The sequence below is a fragment of the Anopheles nili genome, chromosome 3, assembly GCF_943737925.1.
Source record: "Anopheles nili chromosome 3, idAnoNiliSN_F5_01, whole genome shotgun sequence".
Lineage (NCBI taxonomy): Eukaryota > Metazoa > Arthropoda > Insecta > Diptera > Culicidae > Anopheles > Anopheles nili.
The window spans coordinates 58,579,644-58,591,603 of NC_071292.1; the positions used below are offsets into that span (position 1 = coordinate 58,579,644).

Genomic DNA, 11,960 nt, shown 5'->3' on the forward strand with positions numbered 1-11,960 from the left:
GGCTACTCGACAACTTAACGCTGCGATTTACTCTAGCACACTGATCCAATAATTTGTGCATGAGCGCTAAGTAAACTTATCGGACTTAAATCCCTTTATCGCAGAGTAATCCGTGATGATAATGGAATTGTTGCGGTGCTACTTTGTTGCGTTTGTTGACAACAAGCTAAGTTATCTTAGATCCATCTCCTGGAGCGGGAGGATTTTATTTTCACTTCATTTCTTTAGCACACTACTCGGTAGAGTGACCACCGAACTATCAACACAGCTGATTCTTCGCTTGCCGTTTTTTACCAGAGCACAACACATTCGCCTTTAAGCGCAAGCCACCGATGCTGCGCTTGCTGGTTGGGGAAATGGACACACTATTAAGTAACACAATGCTGAAGTGATATGTTGCTTGCGTTGATAAGAAAACGGTTTCCTTTTCAAGCGGGAAAGAAAAAGTAGATTAAATTTCGTATTCTATTCAACTTGTAAAAGTAGGATGTATCATTTAACGTTAGTACAACACGTGGTAGAATGCAAAACTCCTGTCAAGCTCTGCCACTTTTTGAAGTTTTTCAGTACTTTTAGGCTACAAATTTTGTTTAAAACTCGCTCAAAGTTTAAAAAAATACGAATTCCTTTACAAACAACAATATCAACCAAAACAATCGCGCACATACCCATATTGCAGTAACATAACGTCATTTGAAATATGTCACTTCGCATTTGAATTTTTCGACCGTCACATCTATTGCCGTTAACTAGATTTCATAAGTTTATTCGTCTTTAAAGCAAAAACTGCTACAAAAAATGAACTTATAAAGATAATTTCTCACCATAGTTGCTTTCAATGCTCAAATAATATCACAGAGAACTAAATGCAGCCAATACAAAATAGAATTCTTCAAAACTATATAGCATGAACTATCCGACTACAATCCGCAAAATTTCATTTGTTTTTCAATTGCTTTTACTATATTAATTACTCTTACTATATTATTTGAACAGTTTGAACTTCAAATTCAAGAAATATTTCAACAAACAACAGTAAAAATCTAAACAGTTATTCAATACATAACCACATATTTCAAACTACATCGTATTTTTAAATCCTGTCACACTCAAACAAAAATTCAATCGATATAGACACTGAGATTATTCACTGATAATCTATGATTGATGTTAGCTTATTCAATGCAGTTAATTATGTTTAGGCGTCTTTTCAAAAAAAAGTGTTTGTGCTTGGATATGAAAAGCGGATATGAATAAATAATGCACCCTATTGTAACGAATACTCATATAAATAGCACCACGTGCGATGTTTGCTTGCAGTCATGGCGCTCTATCGGTTCTCATTCACGAAAAGTATTCAAAATGTGCTTGCACAGACCAGTTTGCATGGGGTGTTTCATCTCGTGCACAAACGAAGTACTTACGTTGAAAAGTGAGTATGCATTTCATAAGGCTTTTGGGGTTATTTTAAAAACGAATACTATATTTGTTCCAGAACAATTTGGTTTGGTATAATTACTTTGGCAATAACAGCCGGGTGTTATAACGTGGGTAGTTTTTGGGTGCGCTATTGGACGAATCCTACGGTAATCGCGTTAGATCGTGATTACCATTTGTGGAATACGACGTTTCCCAGCCTCACCGTTTGCTTCCAGAAGCGTTTGAGTGAACGAGCACGTGAGGAAATGATCGCTCGCGTTGACCCAGAACTGGCTCCAAGATATGCCGAATTTCTGGACACGCTGTTGGAAAGCGATATCGAAAATGTTGGCCGTTTGGCAGAATATGATGAGTTTGAGGGTGTCGATTTGAGGCAGTTACTAAATGAGATAACCGACCGACCGAATGCCATCGTCACAATGGAAGGTGATCTGCAAGGAGTTTTGATAAGATCGCTAACGGAGATGGGAATCTGCTACACATTTAACACTGCAATCGCTCAGTATTTGAGTATAGATAATTACGATGGTGACGACAAACTGTACGAAGTTAGTGTTTTTAATGGAGAAGCATCGGCAACAATTTCGAACTGCACCTCAAATGGCAATGTAAGTTAAGGCATTTTCATTTAATCTCAAGCCCTTAAATGATATCGGAAAATACGCGTTTTGTAGATATATTTTCATAGTCCTTATGAAATGCCAACTATTCGAAAATCGCTCCTGATTGAGCGTGGCTTCTTCACATTCACCAAGATGGACTTTAATGCTCTTGCGATCACTTCAATCCCCGCCATTAGAAGCTTGAGCATAAAGCAGCGCAAATGTCGATTTCCTCACGAATCAAATCTTAAATTTTTCCCTGAATATTACTCGTATGGCCTTTGCTTATTGGAGTGTAAATTCTATTTGTTTCTGAAGCATTGCGATTGCATTCCTTACTTTTATCAAATCGCAGGTAATTTAAAGAAACCATTTACTTTAATTCAATGTTATTGACACTTAGTTGCATGCATTTCTCAGATCCCTCGAGGTATTGTAAGCTTTCCCAATTAGCCTGCGTGGAGTTATACCAAAGCTATATTTCGTTTCTTACGGCGGATGAGCTCCGGGAAATCTTTGGCGCATGTAATTGTATGAAAAACTGCGACGACGTTACATTTACGCTTCAGCAGTATGGATCGACGTTCTGGTTTAATGATCCTGTTGTCAAATGGAGCATTCGTATACCAAAAATTCGCTACAGTCGTAGAATTATTTTCGACTTCATTGATGCCATGGGTAAGCTTACTCATAAGGCCACATTAGTTAGTTAGCATACTGGTCAACGATTTTCACATTCAGTGATTTTTTATTCAAATTTCAGTTTCTACCGGAAGTATCTTGGCGTTTTTCGTAGGCTTTAGCATCTTATCTTTGATTGAACTTGGATACTTTTCTATTAGAAATCTATTGTTATCATGTTTTCGTATTAAACTGGTGAGAAATCTTTGCAGAAGAGCTCAAAAGAAAATGAAAAAAGCTGGTAAAACTGGTCAAGCTGCTCAATTAATCTTAAACGGCAAAGGTAAAACAAAGCAAATTAAACCAATTAAGTAAACGTATTACATACAATTTTTAGTACATTAAGTGAAGTTAATAAGTACAATAAGTGCAGAACTTTAAATAATGAATTAATTAGAATTTCAAACCATACAATTGGCACAATTGTTTGTCATCCACGCGGTTATATAAGAACACTGACAGCACCGTCAGCATTCTCTGCCTAGTGTCACTTCAAGCGTGCTGCTTCATGAGAATTACAAACTGTCGATTTTTAGCGGAATTGATTACAATGCCAAACGAACGCCCGTGATCAGGGAATAACGGTTTAAAATTGAAGAAGGCTTTCTTAAAATGTCGGAATACTCAAACGAACTGGAAGTGTTCATTGCCAAACAAAAAAGGCTATTAGAGTTGGATAAAGTACGAATGGAAAGTACACAAATAATCATTACTAAACAACAAGTTCGACCACGACAACAGGTGAAACCGCGAAAGGACAATGTTCCCGACAAAGTGCAAGAACGGCGTACTGTATCCGCTAATAAGGTTTCTAAAGAGATAGCTAATTCGCAAAGAAGTAAAAAGAACATCCCAAAAGCGTGTGACTCCCGTTTAGAAGTGACTAGTGCCCGAATGCATACCGCTGCACCACCACCGGTTCAAAGTGCGATCGATTCAGCAAATAGTGACGCATCAAAGAACGTGGATAAACCATCAGCGTTTTCCACCGAAGAACCAGCAACAACTCTATCATCACAGCATGCAACACAAAAGCCTCCGCAACAGGTGAGTCCTTCAGATTATGTTATACTTTCCCGAAAAGGCACAACAGCGCACGAAACGAGAACGGATTCGGCGCAGTAACGCCAAGGCTTACACAGTCGTATGGGTGATGTCAGGATCATTTTCATCCGTAGTCTGTGGCTCGCACCGTGCAGGTCGGTTCTCGAAGTTAAGAAGCACGAATGGTCAGTGCGTTGCAAGATGTCCTCTTGCTAAGACATTGTTGGCGTCTCGCGGTTCTCGATTACGTGCTGCCTCCCGGTTTTGTGACACGTCTTCCATACGCGTAAATTTCAAATTCCGTTTTCCATGTGCATCAGAAGCGCTAATAAAGTACTGTGAAAGTGCTTCGTTGAATAGTGCTACTTGAAAATGCTTGAATGTTGAAGGATGTTCAAAGAATGTCATATTCTTAAGTGTTTTTCGATTTCCATCAGATCTGCCATCTGACCACTCGGATTACATCAAACTTCCTTCGGGATTGTAAGTAAATTTTTCTCTTAAGTCGTCAAAAATGTCCTTTTTTATATCTTTGCATAAATAACAATATTAGTTGTTAAAATATCATGAATGGGTATTCTGAAAAATCTTCCATCTTTACAAACAAAATATTGTGCAATTCCCCAAGGACAACATAACGCAAAACACTATCTATCATGCGATGGTGACGATGAAATTGCGGCGCATTTTACTAATGCAGGGCACATTACACTTCGGATTAATTAATTGCCTCTATTTCCAACACAGATTTCATCCCATTTCCCCCATTCCGATACTAGTGGCGGATCGTACTGGTCAAGACGTGCATAATTTATCTTTCGCGTCTCCAAAACTGTTGCGCGGAAGAATGCACGTTAAGCTGCTTCCTTTTCGGGGTGTTCTACTAACCTCTAATTTCGTCTACATGCCTGATGGAATTGTATGTGACCCCCTTGAATTGATGCAAGCAATAAGATCAAGTGTGCGTTGATATATCGCAGCTTGGTGGCCTACTATTTATCGGCGGGAAAACTACCCTAAATGCTGCACGTCGGCATCGGCAGGGTATTTGAGGAGTTAATCACGTTACAAGGGAGGTTGGGGCCATCTGTCCGGGACCCAGTTCCGCGTTGGTGCCGCGAGTTGACCGCGATGCATACTCGTTGACAGTCACTTAAACGGAAAGTCCTTACACTCGTCGGTATTCCCCCATTGCAAGTCCCACATCCATCTGACTAGGACCGATGGGCAGGAAAATTGGAAATTAATTCCAAATCTGTCCTAAATACATTGCCATCAAAACCACCGTCCTCCGACGTGGTAGGTAAAGGGCGCTCGTATATGAAAAAAGGGAAACCGATAACTGGATCTTATGCCGTCGAGTGCCAGGGATCGTAACTGACGCAGCTGGCAAACTACTATCGAATGTTTTCTTGAGTTTGATCAAAGGGAAAGAAAAATAGAACCCCAACGTCAATGTTGCATATTAATTGGAAGCATACGTGATAAAGAAGTAGGGGAGACCCCGTTACTATCAATTATGGTAGTAACGAAGGGCTACTTTTGTTTCCGTGCGTCGCGGAAACGTTACTGTTGTAATTTTTACATTTCAACTACATCGACCACGTGGCTTTGTTCGTGGGCAATAATTAAGAAATTAACGATAAAAGCTGACATGCAGTAACGAGGCTCGAAGTGCTCTAATGGGGCCTAAGTGAGACTAATCTCATTTACATTTTTTAGATTTTATATTCATATTTTTTTCGCGTACACAATTCCTTTTTGTGCCACTCGTCACCGCCTCATGCTGATTGGGGAAAAAGGTGAGACACGCTTGAGGGTTTTTAAATTCTCACCCCTCCGGTCTCAGCGGAAAGTAAAGCGTGGCCGTGAAATCCAATTTTTCTTCGTCAGGCGATTGAAACTTCGTGTGTATCGTCGGCTAGTAATGTTGCTTTTTTTCCTCATCTTTTTTTTGCTGTTCCCCAAAAGCAATGGGGCCGCCTCTTGCAACCGTTTAGGAACAGCACGTACGTATTATCTTATTACATCGAACGTCAAGACCGGTGTCTTGATAGGTCCGGAATAGTTTATACCGTTCCCGACACATGTGGGATGCGGCTATTGTGGCGGCCGCCTCAAGGATACAAATTAATACGTGATCCTGCAGTATGAATATTTTGGCCTTTGAACCGAAAATAACAGCGGGTTTCGTCGGTCAATTTTGTGCTTCAACTCCGCTACCGACAATTTTCAGTTGCAATGGAAAATAATTCGTATATACTACACAGTAGCTGAGTAAAGTTTTTGCAAATGCCGCCACATAACACTCAGCATTTTATTGTGCTTCATTTTCTTACTACCAAACAACACGCGTTCTTAAAGCTTTCGTGAATCAGCACTATCGAATGGGCGTGAAATTTCACGGCCATTCAAACTATGTGTTTAGCGAAATGAATGGGCCAGGAACATACGTACGCAAGAATTCAATAGCCCTCGCATTCAAATTCCAATTCCAAAAAAAAAATGTAATATAATTCCTAAAAGGGAAACGCCACCCAGAGGAGAACTGGAGACGTCTGGTGGACTTTCCGGAAAGTGATTATTTTCTGCGTCAGCGGTAGACAGTGTAGCTGATTGGGTGAGTCCTGTAAGAAAAAAAGAAAGCACAGAACAAAGCCGGAAAGCGATGGTGATGATGTTACATTTTTCAACAGCTCTCGTCACGAACCCGGCCCAACCGCAACTTTCAGCCGTTCACCAGGGAATCGGTGTAATCCAACGAAAGCTCACCCCGTTTTGCCCGGTTCTGGTGGAGCTGTAAAGGTTGATAAACTGCACAACTTTAAATTGCACCTTGCAGCAATGAGCGCCCAGTGTGGGGGGTGACGTGTTGTTGAAGAAATGGTTCAACAATTCTATTATCTGCCTGCCGGTTCATTGCGCCGGTGTGACGTATCATTTTTTGCTTGCCAATCTGGAGATGGGTCGGTTTGTTTTTTGTGTGGCACGTCGCATTGGTTACAATTTCCTGTTTGCAGTGACTTTTTAATTTGCCTACATTTCAGATGGAGGCGCCTGGTAGGTGTTGGAATAATGTTACTCGCTCATCGCTCACTGAAAGTTCACGTAGCTGGATGGGTGGAAAGTGCCTCCTCGCAACCGCAACGTAATAAACGTGCAGCCCGGAGCCGCACGGTTGAAAATGGTGGTTTAGGTCATTTCCCAACCCACACCAACACTGGCTGGAGTGGATAGGGTTGGACGGAAAAGTTTGTCGGAATGAAATGTTAATGTGTTTAGCCATTGCGACGAGTTTGTTTAGCTGATCCTTTTATTGATAAATTTTACTGGGACAAGTTATTGGGGGTAGTCGTCGCCCGGCGGGCGCGATGGTCGTATGTGCACGCTAGAGGTTGTGAAATTTTACAAGCGGTCTATCGTTTACGATGGGTTTGGAATTTTCAATTCGTTGATGAGTTATTACCCCCAGTAGGGACTTGTTTATCTCAATATGAATGCAACATTATTCTGCCATCATGCCGCGCTGAAACAACAAACCAAATGTGATCGTGGTTTTCTGATGGATTAGATTGTTTTTTTACCGGCCGGTCTCGCGGGGTCGGTGGGATTTGCCTGCCGGGTTTATTTTGATCAATAACGCAGAAAGTGTAGCCGCAGGTCTCGAACAAATTGTTATGCAAATGATAATAGCTAACACATTCATCTATAAATATCTAATTCCGTTCGTGGGTCACAGCTTGAATCGAACGCGTCCCGTCACCTGGTGGAGTTATCCTGCAAAGGGCGACCTATTTTTGGATGTGGTCGATTAAAGACTTGCTCACCGCTTTTTTTTCTAGTTCTCTAGTGCTTTTCTGACTGGGTGGGGGAGAATATGGTTTCTATGGTTTAAGATTATCGATAAGCCATTCTACTGATGCGTCTTTTTCTCTTCTCTCGTTGCAGGATGAAATGGAACAGTGGGTCTCGGATACGTTCTTTTCGTACTTTCCGAGTTTCAATAAAAAGCAAAAGGAGCAGAAGACCGTCCTGTCCCGTGCGCGCCAGCAGGAGTACCAAGAGTATTTGAAAAATGTAAATTTCATTGCTAACGTGGTAAACTATCTCTGTTTCTTGGATCTTGGATTATGAAATTAGAGCAGCAATCGGCATTAGGCACTGCACTATTTTTTTACTATTATAACTAGAACACCATTAGCTGTATTGGGCGCAATTGTACCAGCTGCCACAAATGCTTTCCCTTGAAGCCGCCCCGGTCAATGTCACCTTCATGCACTGCGAAACAGCACGTATCCTGCAGCGTCATTTCCGTTTGTGTTAACACGTGTTTTCCACTCATTATCAGATCCCGGAGGTGACGACGAAACACCAGCAGTACATGCAAAAGTTCGGCAGCAATAAACCGTCGGGGACAGTGACGGCCTCGAATGAGAAGGGCACCGGTACAACAAGCCCACCGCCTCCAGGTGCCGGCGGACAGCAGCCGCAGGTTCGCTTCGGCAAGTCGCTGGTGGCGGAAGCGAATGTGAACTTCCGCAAAGGTAGCCCGCGTGAGAAGTTGATCCAAGATTTAGCCCATACTGATCTGCCTACCATTCTTAACACAGACACTATCGATCGCAGGAACAGGATGTTGGCCGATGTAGGTATTATGGGAGCGGATGGGGCTTTAGGATAAACGTTCAAGGGCATTTATTATTTCCTAAACACGTGCTTTTTGCGCTTGAAATTGGATTGAATTTTAACACACTTTCTTCCTCACACTAACAGGAAGAAAGTCGCCGCAAGATGGAGTATCAGAGAGAACTGATCAAACAAATCGAGGAAAAACGCAAGGAGGTCGAACGGTTGCGTGAGAAGGAAAAGCTGGAAGAGGAAATGCTGACCAGGTAAATGTCGCAGCAAAGTAGAAGAGAAAAAAAACCCAAGGCTTTTGTGTGCGTTTGAAGAACACATAATGGATTTTAGAGCCAACCGCCCTGCTATTACCTTAAATGGAAACGTTAGTGAAATTGTTTCCCGCAATTATGCTCATTTGATTTGGGTGTTGTAACGGTTATCGGAGGGAGATTCGGTCAATTATTTGCGAATAAACCAGTGAACGTTGAAAGTATTTCATTGCCAAAAAACGGTGCTACACATCGCATCCATTACCGGGTGTGCGTGTGCCGTTACGGTCACGCAACCGTTCGCAAATGGCAATTCGGTGTAGCCACTAAACACGCATTTGTTTGCCGTTTTTTTCCAGCCGGTTGGAGCAACAACTTAAGACGATGCAACTGGAGGAGCAGCTCGAGCACGAGCGGGTGCGCAGCGAAAAGATTCGCATCGCCAACGAACAGAACCACATCCGCCGGTTGCAGCTGTTGGCAAATCTTGAGAACGACCACAAGCTGTTCAACCCATACGACGGGCAACGGAAAGCTTTCTCCGAGAATGGCGTCAAAGCGCCACCTGCGGCAGTATCTCAGACGGCAGCGGTCCCAACGGGACCGTACTCGTCCGGTGATGAACGCACGAAGGTGTACCGGTATTTCAGCAATTCGGCTCAGAACGAGAAACACGGCCACTTAGCGTCCTCGTCTGCGTTGTCTTCCGAGCAGGATTATGAATCTTCCAGCGAAACGACGATGAACTCGATGACGGCGGATCATCATCACCGGTACCAGTACTGCAAGAGTTGCCGGGCCGATATCGATCGTTCGTTTCTTCCTCCGCCTCCGGCTGTGGTTCCCAGAGGGTCTGATTATGCTAAACATCAGCGGCAGCATTGTGCGAAGTGCGGCTGTAAGCGATCGCTGGGAAAGGACGATCGTCGTTGCGTGAAATGTGATCGCTCTATCAAGCGAACAGGAGGCTCAAAAGCAGGCTCACTGTGTGCAGTGTGCGCCTTGGCTTCGGATGCGGACAAGAACGCCATCCAGCAGAAGTTACAGCAACAACGGCGAACGATGTACGATGCGCAATTTCAATCCACTCAGCAGGAAGAGGAAAACGTTCGGCGACAGCGTAAAACGGCCGTTTCGCCAACGAATAACCCGTACAAAGTGATCGATATTCAGTACCACGAGAGTGACAACGATAATGGCGACCTGGCCGTGCTGAATCCGGTGATCGTGCGTAACAACTACCGCAAGCCACCGTATTCGCTCAACATCGAGAAGGACTCGCTGTTCCATCCGAGCAAGAAAACGCCCGAGCCGGTCCTGTCGGTAAACATTCGCAACGGGGAAGTGTCTGTGGATAATAGATTGCGCACGCAGGCCACCACCGGTGTTCCTTCTCGCCCGGCCAGCCCGTCCGATGCCGATGAGGGAAGACGAGATGACGAGAGTTCGTCGGCGACCGTTGGAGACGATCTGCTGGACGAGCGAATCGCGAAGTACGTACGTCACTACAACACGCTTTGGATGAAGCGTGGTAACAGTAGGAAGAACAATACGCACAATTCGCACCAACAACAGTACAATTATCACGAGGATCACCATGTGACGAAGGGTTCAAAATTCGGCTCGTTACTGCCATCGCTTTCGCCACCGAAAGTGTACGTAAGTGACCGACCGGAGAACCTGAAGAGTGACGCGCTCAAGCTGGTGGAGAAAAAATGGGAGGTACGGATGGACATCACCCGATCCTGCATGGATCATCGTTTAATTTGATTTTCCTACCATTCTTTTGCCTCCCTAGGTACCAGCCGTAGAGAGAACAAAAGTGAATGAAAAAGGGTCAGCCCGTGTGCTCACACAGCTCGGCGCCATCCGGAAACAGCTTCAATTGGAACAGCTGCAGATGGATAATGGTCCGTCGACGTACACGAAGAATTACTAGCGACGTGGCTACCTGTAGTGCCTGTTGCGTCATATTATGAATTTTATACTTGAATTTCGTCCATCTGCGTTAAGCCGAGCAGTTCCACTAAAGTTACCTACAAGCGGAACGGACATTCCTGGGGAATGCGAAATCAAAGAAGAGACTAGCTAAAAGCTGAAGGAATTAAGTTTGAATTATATCCGTAGCATTACAATAAAGTTGACGTGCTGAAAATTGCACTTCTGCTGTAAGATATCGGTCTCGCGAAAGGAATGATCCACTGCACAGACTTTTTGACGCATATTCGACTTTGTGAACGATCGAACAGTTTATCAAAGGTTTGATTCAGACGGGTTTTGAGTGTCTTATTTACAACGAGCTAACAGCGTAATAACGATCACCGCGAATGCGTACGTCTTCTCGGTGAACGTGCTTGCGGCGCATTGCGCGTCCTACAACGACGTGGCTTTACTTGGTGGAAACACGAGTGCGCTTGTTCCACGAGAAGTTGATGCCGTAGTTCTTCACACGGTGCTTCTTCTGGATTTCGGGATTATCGACGAACCATCTCCAACCGTTCCTTTCGCAGTGCGTGATCGCTTCGTCAGCGGTAGAAAAATCGACGTGCATGTTGGACAGCGGGTCTCCGCTGGAGATCATAAATGCAAGCAGAAAAATGTATAAATGAAGTGTTCTACAAACCTGCCCCCAATTTTCAAACACTCACGTAGAGGACCAGCCCATGAGGGGGTTTTCCCATCGTTCGCGGTTGTCGAATTCGATGCTCCAGTGTTGAATATTATCCGTACCGCTCTGCATGGCGTTCTTGGCCGGCATGAAGATGCGTACACGACGCTCCTTTACGTGCTCCTCAGGCACACCGCTGATCGGGCTGAGATCAACCTGCAATTAACGATGCATCTTAGCAATTCTTTCACTGCTCGTACTCCTTTCAAACGTACAAACCTTCGTAGGGACAGTTATTGTAGGTAGATGATCGCGGGCACGCTCCTCTTCGTTGGCAAGCACAACGCTCACGTCTAGTATCGGTGCTTCCTTCTGCGCCTTTGGGTCCTTGTAAACAATCGATGACGTTGAGAGGGATGCCCGCATCCTGTAAGGAAAAAATGTAAATGATGCGAAATTACAAACATTTCGATTACACAATCATCCCGCCGGGAAACTGGGGGAACGGATGGGTTCAACATAGCATGGGATGGCAATAGTAGAAGCTACTTCCTGGAAATGTACAATTAAACCTTGGTACGCGTCTTACCATTGCGTGGCACCAGTCCTGACTACCGAACGTAGAAATAGACTCATTTTAGGAACAATTTTCCCCACGAAACACCCGTGCAATCGATACGATTTTGCTGGGTC

General features: G+C 43.9%; 2 protein-coding genes across 2 annotated transcripts; one reads left to right on the forward strand and one right to left on the reverse strand.

Annotated features, from left to right (window-relative positions):
• The first annotated feature begins 1,322 nt into the window (after window positions 1-1,322).
• LOC128724694 (uncharacterized) lies at window positions 1,323-10,820 on the forward strand. Its single transcript, XM_053818415.1, has 11 exons — window positions 1,323-1,432; window positions 1,496-2,048; window positions 2,115-2,397; window positions 2,463-2,720; window positions 2,806-2,964; window positions 3,325-3,770; window positions 7,716-7,865; window positions 8,116-8,412; window positions 8,541-8,659; window positions 9,019-10,381; window positions 10,458-10,820. Exons 1-11 carry the CDS (start codon window positions 1,323-1,325, stop codon window positions 10,596-10,598), a joined length of 3,879 nt encoding a protein of 1,292 aa, XP_053674390.1. The 3' UTR covers window positions 10,599-10,820.
• Window positions 10,821-10,903: 83 nt separating this feature from the next.
• On the reverse strand, window positions 10,904-11,960 carry LOC128723698 (NADH dehydrogenase [ubiquinone] iron-sulfur protein 4, mitochondrial). Its single transcript, XM_053817462.1, has 4 exons — window positions 11,857-11,960; window positions 11,547-11,694; window positions 11,308-11,483; window positions 10,904-11,229 (listed from the first exon to the last, which is right to left on the reverse strand). The coding sequence occupies exons 1-4, from the start codon at window positions 11,901-11,903 to the stop codon at window positions 11,049-11,051; spliced, it is 552 nt and encodes a 183-aa protein (XP_053673437.1). The 5' UTR covers window positions 11,904-11,960; the 3' UTR covers window positions 10,904-11,048.

What these genes read in the sequence shown, in the direction of transcription:
- LOC128724694 (XM_053818415.1), top strand. Translation starts at nt 1,323, where the DNA reads ATGGCGCTCTATCGGTTCTCATTCACGAAAAGTATTCAAAATGTGCTT. An exon ending in CGACTTCATTGATGCCATGG is followed by an intron (nt 2,721 to 2,805) that starts GTAAGCTTACTC and finishes TTCAAATTTCAG; the next exon opens with TTTCTACCGGAAGTATCTTG. An exon ending in GGAACAGGATGTTGGCCGAT is followed by an intron (nt 8,413 to 8,540) that starts GTAGGTATTATG and finishes TCACACTAACAG; the next exon opens with GAAGAAAGTCGCCGCAAGAT.
- LOC128723698 (XM_053817462.1), bottom strand. Translation starts at nt 11,903, where the DNA reads ATGAGTCTATTTCTACGTTCGGTAGTCAGGACTGGTGCCACGCAATG. An exon ending in CAATAACTGTCCCTACGAAG is followed by an intron (nt 11,484 to 11,546) that starts GTTTGTACGTTT and finishes CGTTAATTGCAG; the next exon opens with GTTGATCTCAGCCCGATCAG. An exon ending in CTCATGGGCTGGTCCTCTAC is followed by an intron (nt 11,230 to 11,307) that starts GTGAGTGTTTGA and finishes TATGATCTCCAG; the next exon opens with CGGAGACCCGCTGTCCAACA.